Below are 19,130 nucleotides of genomic sequence, written 5' to 3' on the forward strand. Positions count from 1 at the left end.
ACATACAAGACAAGATCAATTTTAATGGAACAGAAGAGTACCTAAAAACACTTGGGAATCATAATAATGGAAAATCAGGGCTTCGATCTATAATCTCCCATAAACAGTCTAAACATCTCAGCTGTAAAAGATTGTTTCTATGCTGTGTCAGATATATACTAAAATAATAACCTTATTAGTTGGAGTTTACAGTTAATTTAGCTTGAAAATGTTGCTGATTACTGATTGAACCAACTTAGAGGTGAAGGAAAGAGGCAACCATTTCCAATGTCCACTTTTGATTTACATTTTAGAAAGTCTGATGAAAGTTAAAAGCTTTATAAATTTATCAGGATTAGAATCAGTCTGAGTCAAAAAAGTGGGAGTACAAAAGCATGTTTGCTCCTCTTGCGTCACCTACCCTTTTATCCAAATTAAAAAGAGGAAGACAAAGGACTGAAAGGCAGCTGGGCAAAGGCATAAGCCAGTTATGAGTATCAAGGTTTTAAAAAAGTTTACAGTTTCATCAATATTTTCCATCATCATTCCTACAGTTTAAAGTCCTGCTAGTGAGATGTTAAAGTGCTAACGTCACAATTATCAAATATTTTAAATCACTTTAGCAGCAAAAAAGGTTACTTTTACTCCTTTTTAAATTCTATCCCAAATACGAGTTAAACGGGACATGCATGTGTAGAAATAACTAAAGTACAGAATGGAAAAATGTTGAAGATAATAATTTATTATGGTTTTATTCTCACCTGTGTGGCCAGGCTGAGGACCTGTTGCACCAACTCCTGGGTCTCTGTTGGTTTCTTCAGGAACAGCTTGACTATTGCAGTCAGGAGCTGCAGCTGCACCTAAAAGGGTCACAGTGAACACGAGTTACAGCTGCACATTTAAACATTTTAAAATGGATTCCCCAAATCTGTAACACAGCGGAGAAACAACTGTTTTCTGAGCCTCGATATACAGACCAAATATACAAAGCTTCAATCTTTAAATTTGTTTTTGTGGTTTTAAATATATTCAATATAATAAGGGAATCTTTTCTCCATGTTACGAAACATGGTGAAAAAAATAAAAATCTATCCTGCCAGCAAAAAAAAAAAAAAACTTTTATAGGCAATAACATGACAATCCTTCACTTATTCAGGCGGTACAACCTTTTACAGCTCTACATCTCCCACTATGAGCTGCAGCTTTCATAATTTCAGAATTGAAAAACCACACAATCGTCGTACCCAACAGTGAACCACACGAGAGCGTGAAAAGACAGGCTTTTTGACTAAATGTGTCCAGAGTGAGGGTCTACCTTTGATTTAAATGCTGCCTGGTGAAGATCGACTGCCAATTAAAATCTGGTCTCTTACGCTCATCTGTACTAATGCCTCCTACGTGTTGCAATATTTACAGCAGCAAATAAGCTACATTAATAATTTTCATGCAGAAAATACACACTCTTCTCTGCCAGCACTGATTAGAAATCATTGACTGAACCACAATCAGTTGCTTTTCATTTTTCAAATAACAACAAACCCGGCAGCTTACAAAACACACCTGAGTGCTTTCATCATGGAAACCCTCCAAAAAGCTTTCGAGCAGCTCATCAGCGTTGTCAATGCGCTCAGCGTACTCTCCCACAATCCAGATCATGGCAGCACGCGCCTCTGGCTCATCCAAGGAATCAAGGTTCTCGCACAGAGTGGCAATCACACTCTCATACCTACAAGGAGTTACACCAAATAACATTACTTTAAAAAAAACTTAATAAATCAATGAAAAAAAGAAAAGAAAAATGCATTTAAACAATTTGCAAATGTCTCCAATACAATTTAAACTCAACCTGGTAATGTTTTGTCAAAACAAAAAGGCAGGAAACAGTAGTTGTTAGGGAACATCAAAGTAGTGAAATAAGGTCCCAACTTATTACCTATTTCACATCAAACAGCACTTTAGTGTGGCATTTTTTTAAGAAGCCTGACAAATGAAAATATATTTTTGCACACATTTAGGCAATGGATTCAGCCTTTTATTCAAGATGTGCAACCATAATTCCCTCTGAAGTGCTTCAGGTTCTTCTGATCTGCATAAAATTTGCAGCATTTAATACTCCCATTTGCATAATGGTTTTACTACAAGCTATGCTGAGGCACAAATGTTTAATTAATGGGAAAGAGCAAACTTTGACTAGCTGGTGACTCATTTGGCTCAAAGCGTGAACCATGCCGAGCTGGTAGGCTTTGCAAAGCTGCTCCCTTCAAGGCTCACGACTCCGGGGTGATGGTGTACTGCTGAGTGGGCGAGCTTCCTGTCTGCCACATGAATCCCGTCCACAGCAGAAGTCACACTGCCGCCAAATTAGCCTGACCTTTGACCATGTGGAATCACAGCAAGTTGTCTGGGAAAATCTAAGGAGGCCCCTAAATCCTTCCTTAAAATCTCTTTCTAACGCTTATCAGGCAAACATTTATAAAATAACATATATATACAAAAATGTTTCCCTTTAATCACATGAAAATAACCATTAATGTTAAATTTTGTATTTTATTTTTAAGAATGGAAAAAAGAGAAAAACAGATTCTGAATTGGAGTGATTTTTAGCTTGAACCTGACAAATACCACTAGCTCCAATCTGTCATTTCCCCTAAATGCTAAAGCCTCACATGAAGCACAACACTCTTCAGTGTGGAAGTTGTTAATGAGGAATGCAGAAAATATAACATTCAATAGTTTAAACCATCAATAGTACTCTCTAAAGCAGGGGTGTCAAACTCCAGCCCTCAAGGGCTTGTGTCCTGCAGTTTTTAGATGTGTGACAGGTACAAAACACTGGAATGAAATGGCTTAATTACCTCCTCCTTGTGTAGATCAGTTCTCCAGAGCCTTGCTAATGACCTAATTATTCTATTCAGGTGTGGTGCAACAGAGGCACATCTTTGGACTTTGACACCTGTGCTATAAAGAGTACTTTATTGAAATAACTACAAGCACTGTTGTCATGTTTACCAGTAAATATCCTCCACATTTTTACACAAATCAGCAGCTTTGTGGGAATCATTTACTAAAAACTACATAAAATGGTGAAATTACATGTTTTCTAGAAATTTCTGGAGAAAAGGTAAATGTTAACACTGGTGTGTTGGACAAAACGTACTTGTTGGGGTATTTGCGGAAGATGTCCTTGATGACAACTATGGCCTCCTGCACCACATAATTGACCTTGGTCTGTATGAGATCCAGCAGTGTGCTGACGCAGCGCTCTGCTGATTGCTAATAGTGAGAAAATGAAAAAAAAAGCCCAAGAGAAGTTAAAAATAACAGTTTTCAAATATTTAGACAATATAAACAGAGCTCATTTATAAAACAATGATTTGAGTATTTGTGTTTTCCTGGAATGAGGAAAACATTATGCAGATGAGAATATTTTTACATGTCTGAAATAAAAAGCACAATGAACTAAAATCATAGTGTTTTCAGTAATAGGGCCAGCTTGTGTATAAAGCTGTGCCTTACAAGTGTTCAGTTATCATTTGCATTCATTTGAATGTGAATTTTGCTTTAAGTGCAACAATATGAAAGATTGCTGAAGAGTATTTGACAAACAAAACCTGGCGACAGTCCTCTGTGATGTCCACTAACCTCCACTTTGATGGCACAGCGGCCAATGGCCCTGACTGCTTTACGCACAAAGTCCACATCCACCTCAGTCGCATATTCCTTTAGCTCAGCCAGCACCTAAAGTAAAAAACAGGACCACACAAACTGGATCTTTACTTTTCATTTGCATCGTTAGATTAAGACCTCAGAGAACCTAAGTATTATTATAAAGCTAATTTATTTCAGCAATCCAGTTGAAAAGCTACAACTCAGATTATTTCTGTTCATTCTATGATTTTGAAAAATTCATTTTCTCAGAAAATTTGATTACAGAAGACCAATGAAAATGATTTTTATTCAAAACTGTTAGCCTACTGAAAAGCAAATATATTTTAAGTAATTTTTCACTGTGCTGATAAATCTTTTTCTCCTTAACCGAGGTAAAATGACTTTGACATCTGACATTGCCTCTTGTTCAGAAGTGTAAGAGCACCAGGTTTTGAGTCCGGCTGCAGTCAAAACCTTGTGAATCTCCACCAAACTCTTGAATCAGCTTTGCCTCACAAGCTTCTCGAGGCTGAAGGTATTTCTGTTGCTTGAGCATTTTTCCTACATCCCCAGTTTTCACATCGGACACAGCACTCAAAGAACAGCCAGCTTCTTAGTAATGATCTATTGTAGTTAACCCTACTTGGGGAAGAGTGTCAGTGATTGTCTGCTGAATGACTTTCAAATCTCCTCCTTGCCTTCACAGGACATAACACGATTTCTGTATAAAATCTTCCTTTTTAGTTGTTTTTTTTTTCTATTTTGGATTTTCACAAGATGAAGTGAAAATTTATTTAAAATAAACTGTTTGAAATAAATCAAAGTGTGTAGCCATTCTTCATATGTACAAGTTTCACTTTTCAAACTGAATTACTGACAAAAATCAACTTTTGTTGATATTTTCATTCATCAAGGTGAATATATATATCTTGGATAGGTTGACGGTTACCTGGGCAATGTTGGCCTGAGATGCAAGACGAATCATTATGTCCAGTTTTTCCAGTTTGACATAGATTGGGTCGTTGTACTTGACAAAGAAAACCTTCATTTCATGTTTCAGAATTTCCGGTCTAAAAGTACACATTGAACAAAATTTTACCACCAAAAAAAAGCACCATTATTAAGCTTTATTCAAAATTGAGAGCATAAAATAGCTTTTCTGTTGACATACCTTCTCTGCACAATGAGGTTGATGTTTCTGAGTGCAACATACTGCAGCTCAGGCTCAGCAGAGAGCAGCGTTACCAGAGGAGGGGCAAGCTTCTTCAGCAGAGTGCCATAATAGTCCAGGTCTTTAGGGAGCATTTCCATGAACTTCATTAAAACTTTAACTGCTGACAACACCACCGCCGAGTTGGCATGAGAGAGCCTCGGGGTGACGCGCTCACAGATGCTAGCAGATGATAACGATAATAGGAGAGAAACAAAGAAATTATATAGAGCTGCTCAGAGTCATTTAGAGACGTGCAGGAAGAGGAAATACGTAAGTGCGAGTCGCTACAAAAATAATAATCTTACCTTTGGGACTCTCGATCATCCCGAGGTGTGTAATTAGCTAGACAGTCAAGAATAAATATCTGCCCCCACTCTGTGCATTCATTAAGAGCTGTCAGCAACTTGTTTATGGTCTGAGGGTTCAGGTCCAGGAGATTGCTGTTGGGATGTGATTCTGCAATTTCAGACAGCGCTGCCACGGCATTTGCGACGACCTAAAGAGAAAGACAAAGGTCAAGGGCTGCATCATCTGCAAGACTTGCACGAATTCAGTCATGCCATCAGAAAGAGCCGCACCATGGGATTGGAGTCTGAAATTAGATCCTTGAGAGTGTCCAAGAAGCCTTGGTCCTCCACTAACTGGGCGTTGATATCGTGCAGCTTTGCAACACACACTGCAGCCGTCTTCCTCACGTAGGGGTCTTCGTCCTTCAGACATTTTCTCAGAGGCTCACAGAGGTACTCGGTGATCTTGTCCACACGAATACAGCCCATGGTGCGAACGGCGAGGGCTCGGATGAGAGGGTTGGGGTCTTCACAGTCCTGGGTGGGTGATTGACAAATGTGAGAAGTTTCCAGAAAATATGCATTCCTTTAGCCTTTTTATCAGACATAAAATCAAATTCCTTTTTAATTTGTGTTTAAATGAGAATAGTCAAACAAACTAAGGGGTGCAGTCTTCTTAAATTAGAAAACAGGATGAAAAAGTAAAATGCTTAATGAAAAGCTGTGGATGACAACACAGAAACTGATCTTTGGAGCTTAAGCTGCCATCAGATGGGTGAAAAAAATACCCAAGGGGACAAAGAACTTCAAGAAACAGTGATGAGTTTTTCCCATAAAATGTGTATAAACAGGTTTAAATTACAGACGATACTACCCACACAGTAATTATGTGCTGCACTAAAGCAATTTGCTACTGTAAAAACCAGTACAATCCTGTTACTAAGAGAAAACTTGTAAAATTATACCTCTCCCTTTTGATTTCCTGATTCCGTGCAAATAGTACTTAAAAAAACACACACACACTCACACACTCAAACTGCAAGTTGGAATTATTTAGCTTGGACTGATCGCGTACAAACATCATCACAAACAGTAATGACAGGCTGAGCCTCACCTTCACAAAGGTGTTAACAGCCATGATAGCCATGTCTGGTTGACTTTTGGCATAGTTCATAAGATAGAGGTAGACCAGCTTTTTCAGCTCCAGGTTGTCGGTCTGCATGCAGTTCACCACATCTGGAAACAGAGCACTGCAGGAGAAATCATCTGTTAGAAGACCAATACCATCATGCACTTTGTTCATTTCCGACGTTATTGCTAGCTGCTCACCTGACATCCTTCCCCACTGTCATTGATGCAATGACCTTTTTGACAGCCTCCTTCTTCTTCTCTTTTTTGTCACTGTTCAGCTCCGCCTTGAGTTCAAAAATCTCCCCTAAACAAACAAAAGACAAAGGCCACCATGTTTCCATTTTAGCATGCTATGATAAATTAAAAGTGAGCAGAACCAGCCAGTCAGCGGTATCATGTTGTGGAAAATGTTTGAAACAGTTGTCAAAAGACTGTCTATCACAGCTGCTTGCTGCAGTCAGTTGGCTGAAAGTATGCTTCTACACATTTCCCTCATTCACAGGATGGACAAAGTCAGCTGTTTTGAAATATTTTTGATCATATAAAGCACCGACAGTCATGGAGTGGAAACTGAAGGAGAGCTACTAATCACTCTTATTGAAGTGGTGATGTTTGAAAGCCACATTTTAAATGAGATGCTGCAAAAAGTGTCAGGAGTAGATGGACTTGTCTATATCCATCATTAGCAGATCTGGTGCCACTTACTGTATGTCGACTGGCTGAAAAAAAGACTACTTTACTGTTGCTTACAAAAAAAACTTGTTATTTTTTTGGTGGGAGAAATATTTTTAATTGTGAAAGGCACATACTCACAATATGGAAATCGAAAGAACACTTTACCCATCAACGCTGTTTTAAAACTACAGCAGGGAAGAAGCTATGAGTGCAATGACTACTAATTATCTGTAGTCATGTAATTAACTACTAAAAAACTGCATGCTGGTAGCCAGCATGCAGTCAGACATTTTATTTTATGCAAATAAAATGCCTTAAATTTCAGTTAAATTACAGCAACGTGTGATTACGGTTTTATCGACAGATGAGAGCGTCCACAGGTGTACCGTACTGAGCATACACAGAAGCCTTTGCGTGGGTGTGTGTAAAGTGTACACAGAAACAGACTTCCACTGGATTTTCACAACCTGCTGTAGTTTAATTAACCAGCTAATATCAGTTCTTTGCAGAGCAGCATGACAATTAGGTCTATTATTGTTTTAAATAAAACCAAGAGGATCATGTGTTTTTATTTTAAATATTTTCTGTTAATGCTATGATGGTTCTTTTAAAGGATCTAAAAGGGGAAATTCTAAGCAGTGATGTTCCTTTTTTACTGACATCCTTATTAGTTTATCATAAATTTGAATCAACACAAAACAATTCTGAAAGTAGGATTTATTGTGAGTCTCTGTGTTTGATGTGGTTTATTTGTCATCGAAAAATCTTAGAAATATACAAAGAAGTGCTGTGCTGATGAACAACATGCTCAAAGTGCTTGCAGAGTGTTGAAAAATATGAAAACTGTAAGTCTCCTGTACTCGTATAGAACGTTATCAAGTCTGAGGACTCTGATGTGCTTTACGTTACAATCAGTCATTCACATGCTGATGGTGATAAGCTACATTTTAACCACAGCTACCATGGGAGCAGCCCGATAAAACATTAGAAAATCTGTCATAAAAACTGATGGAAGTGTGAAAATAATAAATACATTCCCTTTTAGTGTATGATTAAAATGCGTATTTAAAATCTAAAAGTTAAAACCTGAAATCAATGGATTAAAACAGTATAAAAGTGTTGAGTGTGGGTGGGTGTAACAGCTGAGCGATAGTTTTCCTGTCTATCCTGAGTGTGCTGAACTGGTCAGGTCACGGTTTTTTCGTATGGCCAAGATCTGGAGAACCAGAGAGCTGAGATGTGAATCTGGATCCAAAGGCTTGGTCCAGTTTCACATCTGGACCAAGATGTGAAACTGGTCCATTAATGGAAGGCGAGTTGAACTGAGTCTATTCTGATGGCCACAGTGTGGTAGGACAAGCTGCACTCATTCACAGATTGTTGAAAGGGTTTTTACATACAACTCGAAAAAACAGACTATTAAAGCTTTTATTAACCACTTTTATTTTACTTTGGTAAACAAAGTTTGCACATGCTATTTTCTGTATCTCTTGAATATAACTGTTCAAATTAATTCAACATATTTAAAATACTATTCTGAGTTTGTTTTTTTCCGGTTACTTATCCCTCAGAGGTTCCTAGGCTCTTCTCAACTGGCCTAACTCAAATGTAATATTTCCAATAGTTGAACACTACCTTTTATTCTTGTTATCTGTAACTAAGTGATGTGTTACTGGTTTTACATGGCTGCCATTCAATCGGCGCCACCAGGCCCTCTGACCACCACCAGCAGGTAAGGCGGGTGAAGAGTTTTGCCCACAGAAAGACTGAGACAGATGGAGCGCTGGGACAAACTCCTGAGCCACTGGCGCCTGAGCAACAATCTTTCATAACATAGGAAATTTAAGAGCTTCATAATTCCTGACTTTTACACAGCAGGACAGGTAGACATATATTATTTGCACCACACACACACACACAACAATAAGAGTGGAAAGTCATTTACTGTGAGAATGTGCATGTCATCTTTTACACTCATTATACTTTGCATTTTGTCAGTAGAAACTAAATCTGCAAGAGGTTTGAAGTCATCCTGGGAATATTTTGTTAGGATAAAGTCTGTTTACAATCATGTGTTTCTTTACACACAGCAAGTTAATCTATAAACATGTCAATAAAAGGCAATTATGGCCTTAAATTTAATCCTAGGTAATTAGAGTTTCCTGGTTAATGTAAACCCCTTCTAGAAAAAAGATCCACGCCGTTACATTTCTAGTAACTCTAAAGATTCAGACATTAGGTTGAGAAGATGAGGTGAGGGGTGTGACTTTGTTTGCAATCTGCAACTTTACCAGGATATTTTATTAAACCCAACACATAAATCATTTTATTTTCTTTACTTATGTAGAGGCAGAACACAATATATCATGATATATTTGCATGCTGATAAAAATATATACATTCTTTCTTTCCGAAAGCAGCAAAGTTAACGTCTTTTGACTATAATAATTTGTCTAAAGGAGCCGGTCCAGGAGCCATTTCTCAATATAAATACATATAGCAATTAAGTATAGGAAGCTATTTATTAACATAAAGTAAGTTATCAGACCTTTCTTGGTAGTAGTGAAGTACTTGGAGTCTGTCATCTTGGATCCAAACTGTCTGTTCTCCTGCAAAAAGAAAGAGGATGAAACAGAATAACTGCAGGGTTTTCACCCAACGAAATCCTTTAGCAGAGCAGCAGGAAATACTAGAAGTGCAAGCAAAGGAAAATAAAAGGATTTCCTCTCTTTTCCTGAATAGATAGTGGCAGATTGGGAAAGAAAACAAAAAAAATTGCTGAGAAACCAGATTCTGATTATCTTCTTTAGAGAGAAAATGTCGAAATCAGCACAAACAGAGTCATCAGTAGTTTCTTCAGCCAACACTGAGTGAGTTCAGGATGGAGAATGAGCATTTCCACTTCATCAAGCTGCCATCCACAAAAAATACTGGAAAACGCTTCATATTACAATAAAGAATTCAATCAAATTTTTTATTTATTTTCTTTGTAAGTAAAGTGTCCAAGCATCCAAAACTATTAGGACAAAGTTACACAAATTTCTTTTTTTTTGTCATGGATATTCACTTAAGCAAAGCAAATGATTAAACTCAAATAAAAACCACAACAGACAAAACACAAGAATTTAGATCAAATGAAATACAGAAGGAATAAAGTAGACGGACTGCTGACTAATACAATGACAATACCGATTATGATTAACCAACATTTTCCTCACTGATCGCTTTCATTTATGTCGTCATGGCAGCACAAAATCATGAAAACTCAAGCAGCGTCCAATATATTTATTAAAGTCTTATTTGTACATACTTGAAACTATGATACTAGTTTTTTTGACAAATACAACTGCATGTCCCTAAAATTGAGTACAGACACGTTTTAACACAACATTAAAAGAATCGGTTTTGTGTCTATAAACTTTACTATCGTCAACTCACGGCAGAAACAAGGTAAAACCCTTAGTTTTGTCTCGCAGGTAGCTGTCAACATCCGACAGGTTGCTAGCTTCTTATTGCACCGCTCGTTAACTAAACTGACTTAGTAGCTAGCTGTTTACACTGCTGTTTAAAAGATGATTACTATATATACTGTTCCAAATTGACGCCTTAAGCTTTTGCTGAATCATAAATTAGTAACGATAATGTACAATGCAGGCTAACTTTAACAAATGTAACTTAGCCACATAGACGTAAAGATGTTCGCTAACTTACTAGCATTAAGCTAAGGTGACGTTAGCACAGTGAGCCCGAGTGCATACAGAAACAAACACCAAGTATTTAGTTTATGTCAACATAAAGTTAACTAAATACAGCTATACGAGTAAGAAATCAATGATTCTCTTCTCCCAGTTACTCACGCATAACTGACTGGCCCATTCCTGCATGTTTGCGGTAGTTCGGGTAGATGAATGAAACTGATGCTAACGGCTAGCGGAGCGCCTGCTGTCAGTGTCGGCTAGCAGCTCAGACATGACCTTCTAAGTCCCAGCTTAAGGAAGCCTTCCCCGGGAAAGTTAAGCTCTTAATCTGTCAGCCTAATACAAACCTCACCCCACGAATTACCGTACCTTCTGGAGTTATAATGAAGCTCCCCACACAACCGTTTAAGAGAGAAAATCTCCACAAACACCTTACCGTTTCAGGCGTAGTAGGAGCTGTGATGGCCTTCGTCTCCTCCCACTTGTTTTACTTCCGTCTTTACACAAAATACCAACTGTCAAACAACGTCAGCCTTTATTCATTTGGGATTACTCTGTCGTTTACAGTGCTGGGAAGCGGAACAGTTGAGAGAATAGAATAGAATAGAATAGAATAGAATAGAATAGAATAGAATAGAATAGCCCTTTACCGTCTCAAAATGGGGGCTATTAAGTTGTACCAGCAGCATGTCAAAGGTAAATTACATGGATATTCAGGTTGAAAAAATGTAACAATAAGCGGTAATGCAGAAAGGGCAAGTTACAACATAAGAAAAACAATAGTGTATAGTAAATTAGAAAAATTTACTACTCAGATTAAAAGATAAAAATGTGCAGAGTGAGAAGAGAAAAAACTGCAAGCATACACGGTCATTTACGTTTCTTAGGATTAGTAATGGTTATAACGTTAAAAGAAAATACACGCACAATTTGAAACAAAAATCTAAGACATAAATTACTTAATTTGTACAAATATATCCAAAATATATACATTTTTGGTGTCTTGGGTAGCTTATGCATTGTATACTCTGAGCGTTAAAGGCATTTTGCAGATGCCTTTAACGCTATTGTTTTTCTTCATTTGCGTCCTGTGACCTGGCGGGTCTGGTTCTCTTACAGTGTCAGTGGTAGATTTGTTCCAGAAAAAGCCAGAACGAACTTTTTCATATGTTGCACAAATAATCGTTTAATTTATTTATAAGCCGTATTAATATTGATAATGAACTAAATGGAAGCTGCTAGATTAATCTTTCACAGAGTTGTTTGTCAAAGCGAACTGTTCAATTTGTTTCAAATTATACTGTAAAAGTAGTTACAGTCATATAAAAAGCTGAAATTCATTGAGAACCTAATGTCTCTAAGTTTTCATGTAAGCCAAGGAAGAGGTGTGACACAAAATGACAAAAAACTGAATTAAAAACAAAAAAATAAGATAGATATTGACATGTTTAGCAATCAATCTTTGATAAATGTTAGTCACTGGCTTGTCATAGTCCCATTGACACTAAGACACTAAAATAAATAATAAAAAATGGAATATAGCTAACTATATAAAATATAAATGTCAAAAAATATATAATGAACACTTGTGGAGTTTACGTAGGATCGTAATATCTAAATAAATATGTATAATTATTTTAAATAAAATGAGACAATACAGGCAAAACAATCTCAGAAGAAAAGTGTTTATTACAAGAACAACTTGAAAGCATTTTAAGAATTAGAAAAAAAACTTTTTTCAGTATCACTTTTGTGTACTTACATAGTACACAAGATCAAGCAATCTGTACATCTTTCTTCTTTTTTTTGGTAAAATGGCATCACATCACAAACATTCAGATTTCACCGATTTAGATTAAAGACAAGTCAGAGTCTGAGTCTCATAATTTCAAAATGGTGTGCACAAAAAGCAGGCTTTTTTAAAATTATAATAAATTTTATGAATGTCAACAATTTTTCCATGCTTTCTTGATGTCACAGCTTATGTAGCTGGTAGGTTTAGACTACCAGTAAAAATTATATTTAAAAGCATCAAAACAAATTTTAAATTCAACAAATTAAAACATAGGTATCAATAAGTTTATACAAGTAAAACCTATGGCTCCAACGAGACTGATGCAGACTAAATTATTAAAGGCTATGTGCATCTTTAAAAGTTAAAAAACTAAGCCAAATATTTATTTTTAAAAGGGTTGTTCCATTTTGTAGGTGGCAATATTTCAACAGATCTCCTCACATTGCTGGGTTCTCCAAACCCCGTTCACCTTCAGTCTACTGGACACAGAGGTCATCTGACCCCAGTCAGAGCTGACACCATAAATAAATAAATTAGATCAACATCCTTTCTTTCTTTACTCCAACTCTGTACATATTACCATATCATATGTACATACATACACACAATCTCTACACTTTCTTTTTAGCCCATTCACTTACAGCGTGCTGCAAAACATGCATATATTCCACATTATCCACACTAAAACCCTCAATATAAGACGTTTTGAAGTCTCAGTAAAGACTTTTATACTTTCAAATTCATTTTACAAAATTTGCGCCTCTTGATTACATAAAACTGTAGTTGCTTCTGGAGTCTGGTGTCCTCTACTGATGCAACAGCAGCTTGAAAACAAAAGAAAACCTCCATATCCAGTTACACATCAATTATTCAAGCCTTTTGCAGACACTCAAGTTAGCGCCTTGCTTCATCCATTTGTTTCCATTGGGTCATTCCATTGTTACTGGTTCTAATCAGATCATGACAATATAAGCATATGCAGGAAAAAAAATACAACAAATATCTCTTTTAGCCACTAGATGTCACCATCAGTTTGTTTAATTGCCACCACAGTCAGGATGGAATACATTAGGATTTCTCAAGGAGTGTAACTTTACATCAAATTTAATGTACAATTAAAGTAGCCAATGTTCTTCAAAAAAATTTTAAACATTCACATTAAATACTTTCGATTTATTTCACAATAAACAGTAAATTATGGTAATGTAGTGTTACCGAATTCAAGCTACAAAAACATTCAAAAATAAATTCATGACTAAACATTTAAGGCAAAGGGAGTTGTCAAGGCATTTTCCAACACCATATATGAATTGCATAGCTAAGGCATGATGGGCCTTATTACAGCAAAGTATGTACATTAAAACTGTATATTCCATGCCTTGTATTTACAAAAACACCCACCCAGCATGTATTTACACATTCATTCTCGTCAGCGTGCGATTCCTGCTGCTCATACATATTAAACGCTGAACACCAGAGTGCTGTTTGGTCAAAGAAGGAGCTCTCAACTTTCCGTTTCAGTGACAATGACGCAATTAACACAAATCTCTTTATATTTTTCATAATTCGGCCATTTAAAAGTATAAATTAAAACCATATTCTGCATTAAAATAACCAAATTAGACACAAATTGAGAATTAAATAAATATTATTAACCTTGACTATAATGACTGACTGCTGTACAGAAATTAGTTGATAATTTATGCATCACAAGGTCAGCTGAATCTAATGTTGTTGAGTATGCATGTTACACAATGATTAAAATGTATGTATTTGTATACTAAACCTTCTATTAACATCAGTAATGTGTAGAATCCTACAGTTTTAGTACCAGTATTCTGACTACTAAAGTAAACTGAGAGATGATGACCAACTGCAACAGAAAAAGGTCCATTTGACCATAGGTTTAGTGTTAGTGCAGTTTTATAAAGCTGATGCTTCAAATACATGGCACATAACCATGCCCTGTGGTGCGGCACATGGCAGCACATATGTTCTTCTATCTCTGGATGTCAACTGTGAGAATGTGTGCAGCTAGGAGAAAAAAAAACACTATTATTGGCAAAAACAGCCCCATGCAAACAATATCATAATAAAAATAAAGACCATTCCTTTGGTAATAAAGAATTTGGCTTGAGTGCAAAAAAAGCAAAATGGACCCTAACAGGAAAACAACGGAGATACGCCAAGAAATATGTTAGTGACCGAAATCAGATGATTTACAGCTTGACCAGCCAAGGTGAACTCAAAAAGGTTATCGAACTGTAGGCACTAAATAAGTTGAGTTAAGCCATAGGACTAGAGCTAAAGATACTGACAATAAAGGACTCAAACTTAAAATGTGTTCATAATTTACAAAACTAGACCTTGGCAGGTGCTAGTCATGTCGTTCATTTTGAAATTTTGAAGTTTGGGTCATTTTGTGCAAAAAGAATAAATTATAGAAGGGAATCTTCTGCATCAGGATGTCAATCTATGCCTGGCTTGAGGATCTTTTGGCATATTGGCAAAAAAAAAAAAACTACTCAGAGCTCACTTCAGTAGGTACTAAGAAAGCTAAACATCCAATAGTAAAGCTGCTCATTTTCACACGTTTGAGTTCTTAACCTCTGTCTGCCATGGAAAATGTCGGTTCTAGAATTGATGCCTGCCTTTAGGAAACACTCAAGTTAATGTTAGCATTTATAGTCTACACTACCAATATTACTAATGATACTAAAGACAGTGTTAAAATGTGTGTCTTACATTAATAAAACCCTGTTTTACAGCAACTGCTGCATTTTTAACATTAATTTTTAGAGTTCTTGAGATACTAACTTCTCATAATAAACAAAAATTAGTATTGGCAGGTCAAGGCTTTCTAAAATTCAGAGATCAGACATCAGCCACGATTCTTTTATCGGTGCATCTTTAAAAAAAATCTTAATGAAAAGTTGTTTAACATGCAGTGACAACAGTTTTTAGCCCAAACGTAAGTCTTTTTTCAGTTACACAGTAGTCAAAGAGCCTGCTGCAGCAATCAGTTTTGTGCTATAGCTTCAGTGTCTAGGCTTCCTTGTGCAGGGTAGGAGCAGTCTTTGTTGCCTACGGCTGGAGAGTGAGACTGAGGAAGAATAATGTCTGTGAAGTTCTGGTGCAAGTTCTTGCATGAAGCAGGATGGGAGGTCTTACGTGACAGTGGCGGCGTATTGCAAGGGGACAGAGTTTTGTTAGAGTGAACATTTTTGTGTCTGACAGGAGTGGGGATTCGTGAGGGGGTGTTCTGCAGCCTATCGTCAGTACAAGGCCTTAACTTTACCCCCGGTTTATGCTCGGAGATAGAGACTTCATTGCTTTGTCCATTTTCCCCATTGGTTATTTTTAAGGATGTTGGAGGAGACCCGGAGCGGGATTCACTCAAGCTAAAGGACATTGAGGAGTTTTCACTTGAGGAATCCTGGAAAGAGCAGTCCTCAGATGGTGCAAGGGGTACAGGTGATAGACGACCCTCTGGAGGCAGGAGGTTATCACTATTGCCACCATTTTCAAGATCATATGGTAGATTAGGCAGGTGATTTTCTAGGGGAACATCTCCTTCTGTCACTGAGCTCAAGTCAAGTGGACATTTTTGACCTGAGAGTCCACCTGTAGGAGAACACCCATGTTCTCCATTCATATTCCTGCTATCTATAGCAGGTTGGGAGGGAATATGATTCATTAGCTCATCGGATTTAGTATCTCTAAGGCCAGGCAAAGAAGCTGGAGCTTCCCTTTTCTCTATTAAGCTAGAAATTGCGGGGAGTTTCTTGAGACCTCCTTTCCATTCCCCCCAGTGTTCACGCTCTGTGTGACCCAAACCATCAAGTTCTCCAAGATTTTGTCCATAAAGTATATTTAAAGGGTCCTCTGGTGGGAAGTGTTGGAGGTTAGTCCTCTTGGATTGCTTGAGGTAAGGCAGACTTCCAATCTTTGCACCCACATTTAGGGAAGACGTGGAGGAGTTAGAGGAAGAAGAAGCAGAATCAGACAGAGCAGACTCAGTGAGTGCATGTGCTACCTGTAGTGTTGCTCTTCCTACAGCCTTACCAGTAAAATTCCCCTTGACCTGCTGGGAATTGGCCAGAAACTCAGCCTCAAAGCTGCGATAGAGGTCCTGTTCTTTCTGAGGGTCAAATGGTGGCAGCATTTGGTAGCCTAACCCAGGCCCGTCCTCTCCAGCCTCCTGGTTCTCCATGTGAGAAATGTTTTTAGGCTGGCCTCGGACAGCTGATCGAGGAGCCTGTGAGAGTCGAGGGGAGCGGGTAGCACAGTTGTTAGAGTTACGAGGAGATGAGTGTGGTGGACGTCGCCCTCCAGAGGTGACAGGGGGTAGTAGCTTGCCTTTTCCTGTGGATGGTGAGCGGGGAACTTGGGGTCTAGGAGTAGTGACAGTCTTCTTGACAGGGCTGCTATTGTTGCTTTGGACTCCTTTAACTGGCGAGTTGTTGCATGAGAATGACTGCTTCTTACTGAAAGCAACACCCCCTCTAGGAGAGGATGGGGCTACCTGTTTAGGCAGATCTGCATGTCTTTCTGAAGGTGGGCGCTGGGAAGCCCGAGGAGAGGAACAGTGTGCAGGGCTGCCATCACTTGACAAAGTGCTGCTTGTTAACTTACTCTGGCTGTGAGAACGAGGAACATGGAGCCTCCTCGGACCGTCATTTCCAACAGAGCGCCCTCTGTCTGTCCGAGACGTCCGTGTACCATCAGAAGATCCTGTTGGTGGGTTGGGTTTTAGTGTTGGCGGAAGCGAAGAACGCTCCCGCGACTGGCTGCGTGCACGGGGAGTCGAGAAACATGTGGATGGGGTTTGATTGCCTGCTCCTGCTCTCTCAATCATATGCTTTCCTTCCTTGCGGTTGACAAGTAGTACCACTTGTTCACCAGAGCGCCGTGAAGGGCCACCGAGTGACTGCCGCCCGCCTCCCCCTCCTCCTTTAGAGGAGGCTGTGGAAGAGTCACTATCTCCAGAAAGACGTCTTGTCAACGTTTCTTTATTCCTGCATGTAAAGCAGACAGTGATTGAAAATAAAGTAACACCTAAAGTCCATTACATTTCTATCTTAACATTCAGGCTTTACTTACAGTGCCTCACTTGCAACTTCCCATTGTGATACTCTACAACCAATAACGTTTTTGTAGGTTTATTGTACAATGTATTTTACTGAGAGTAAAATAAATTGTAAAGTGCCATAATTAAACAGTGCTGTTCAAACATGTTCAAATCTTGGGATATTGTTTATTACTTAACCCTGCTTCAAACATCTCCAGAGCTTAATCCAGGCTAGACGGAAAGGTCTGTTCTTTTGTCTGGTTGCACTGTGTAATATTTAGGTCAGAATGAATGAGATTGAACCAAACTTTTGAGATTTTTATGTGTAAAAGTAATCATGTTTCAAATTCTTTCCACTTGAAATTCATTGTAAAGTTTGTGTTGTTCAGTCATAAAAATCTAAAGCTCTTACATTGAAATTTGTGGTTATCTCATGACAAATTTTCAAGTTCAAGGGTTGTGAAGACTTTTGTAAGGCACTGTACTTCAATGTAAGTGGGAAAAACATTAAACTTCTTTCACAGCTCTTAGAACACTAATATGTTTTTATTTCCCCTTCACTTTATGATACGGCGTGCGTTGAGCTGCACTGCACTCAGTTTATCTGATGCCAGACTCGTGTGTCTTGCAACAGAGAGCAGCGGCAGCGAGGGGGGATTACAAGGAAGATGAGAGCATCTGGGGACAGGATTAGAAGTCTCACAGATTTTCGAGCCTAACGCATACCACTGGCCTTTCTACAAACAGAAACCACTTCATTGTCACATACCTAGAGGACCGTAGGGTTTATCAGCTTATTATTTACATTCTTTGGAGGAGAAACTAAAATAGACACATACAGACCTGCTTGAACAGAAGTGGTGTTATTTGCTTGATTGAAAATTGCAACTATGCAGTTGCACTGTACCATCTAATGCTGACTAAACTCAATTCAAAGTTTCTCCCTGATACTGTACCTAGGGAGCCACTTTTGCAGCCAGTTTATAAAAATCGGACACTGTTTTTATGTGCAGGGCTTGAAACAGAGAGCAGTGATCAAACAACAGAGATTTCCCTATCGATCTAAGTGTTTGTCACCTTTTTTGATGACATTTCCAGTGAAAAGGAGGCTGTATTGTCTTATAGTTTTATACATTCAATAATTGAAAAATAAATGTGAGAATATTTATCAACAAGTGGTATCAAAACAAAGTATGTGCTAGCACTGGCATTGATTTGATCAAACTACCATACTGATACTCTGTGTTGACGAATAAAATTCTTAAACAGCTGTAACTGAGATGTCATAATCAATTGTTTGCAAAAGTATTTGAAAATGCAGCAAAGTTACAAAGTGCAATCAGTCCTTCTCTCTCCCCACATATTTGGGACTTCTGTAAAGTCAATGACTCAGATTTTATTTTTAACTTTTTAATACTTTGCATTAACAACTCAATTTCACTGCTTTTTTTATTACCAAAATCAAATTTGAATGCATTTGAATCTGAGTCTGTCAAGTATTGTCAAAAGAGGATTTCCCTCATCTATGGAGAGTTAATTGAATCTCTTGTTGCAGTGACTGAAGCCTAAACTATCTAAAAGAAGACAGATGAGCCACACACAGGCTTGGAGCCATGGTTATCTGCAAAGTATC

The 19,130-nt window shown here is 38.0% G+C and overlaps 2 protein-coding genes across 7 annotated transcripts in view; both read right to left on the reverse strand.

The window, feature by feature from the left end:
* The window catches only part of ap1b1 (adaptor related protein complex 1 subunit beta 1), a 30,927-nt gene extending 19,744 nt beyond the window's left edge, over positions 1 to 11,183 (reverse strand). For 2 of the 5 annotated variants that reach the window (XM_032579256.1, XM_032579255.1), the window contains exons 1-12: positions 10,791 to 10,813; positions 9,482 to 9,542; positions 6,457 to 6,562; positions 6,242 to 6,377; positions 5,419 to 5,664; positions 5,146 to 5,336; positions 4,799 to 5,020; positions 4,577 to 4,697; positions 3,622 to 3,717; positions 3,137 to 3,252; positions 1,540 to 1,705; positions 741 to 839 (exon numbers count right to left, since the gene is read on the reverse strand). In XM_032579256.1, the coding sequence (XP_032435147.1) occupies positions 741 to 839; positions 1,540 to 1,705; positions 3,137 to 3,252; positions 3,622 to 3,717; positions 4,577 to 4,697; positions 4,799 to 5,020; positions 5,146 to 5,336; positions 5,419 to 5,664; positions 6,242 to 6,377; positions 6,457 to 6,562; positions 9,482 to 9,518 (1,536 nt within the window). In that variant the 5' untranslated portion in view covers positions 9,519 to 9,542; positions 10,791 to 10,813. Of the gene's footprint in view, positions 1 to 740; positions 840 to 1,539; positions 1,706 to 3,136; positions 3,253 to 3,621; positions 3,718 to 4,576; positions 4,698 to 4,798; positions 5,021 to 5,145; positions 5,337 to 5,418; positions 5,665 to 6,241; positions 6,378 to 6,456; positions 6,563 to 9,481; positions 9,543 to 10,790; positions 10,815 to 11,000 lie in introns of those variants that run through there. The other 3 variants (XM_032579257.1, XM_032579258.1, XM_032579259.1) reach the window with 3 other exon arrangements.
* Positions 11,184 to 12,300: 1,117 nt separating this feature from the next.
* The window catches only part of gas2l1 (growth arrest-specific 2 like 1), a 28,480-nt gene continuing 21,650 nt past the window's right edge, over positions 12,301 to 19,130 (reverse strand). For both annotated transcript variants that reach the window (XM_032578224.1, XM_032578223.1), the window contains one exon: positions 12,301 to 17,444. In XM_032578224.1, the coding sequence (XP_032434115.1) occupies positions 15,446 to 17,444 (1,999 nt within the window). In that variant the 3' untranslated portion in view covers positions 12,301 to 15,445. The remainder of the gene's footprint in view (positions 17,445 to 19,130) is intronic.

Source organism: Xiphophorus hellerii, chromosome 12 (assembly GCF_003331165.1).
Source record: "Xiphophorus hellerii strain 12219 chromosome 12, Xiphophorus_hellerii-4.1, whole genome shotgun sequence".
In the NCBI taxonomy this organism is placed as follows: Eukaryota; Metazoa; Chordata; class Actinopteri; order Cyprinodontiformes; family Poeciliidae; genus Xiphophorus; species Xiphophorus hellerii.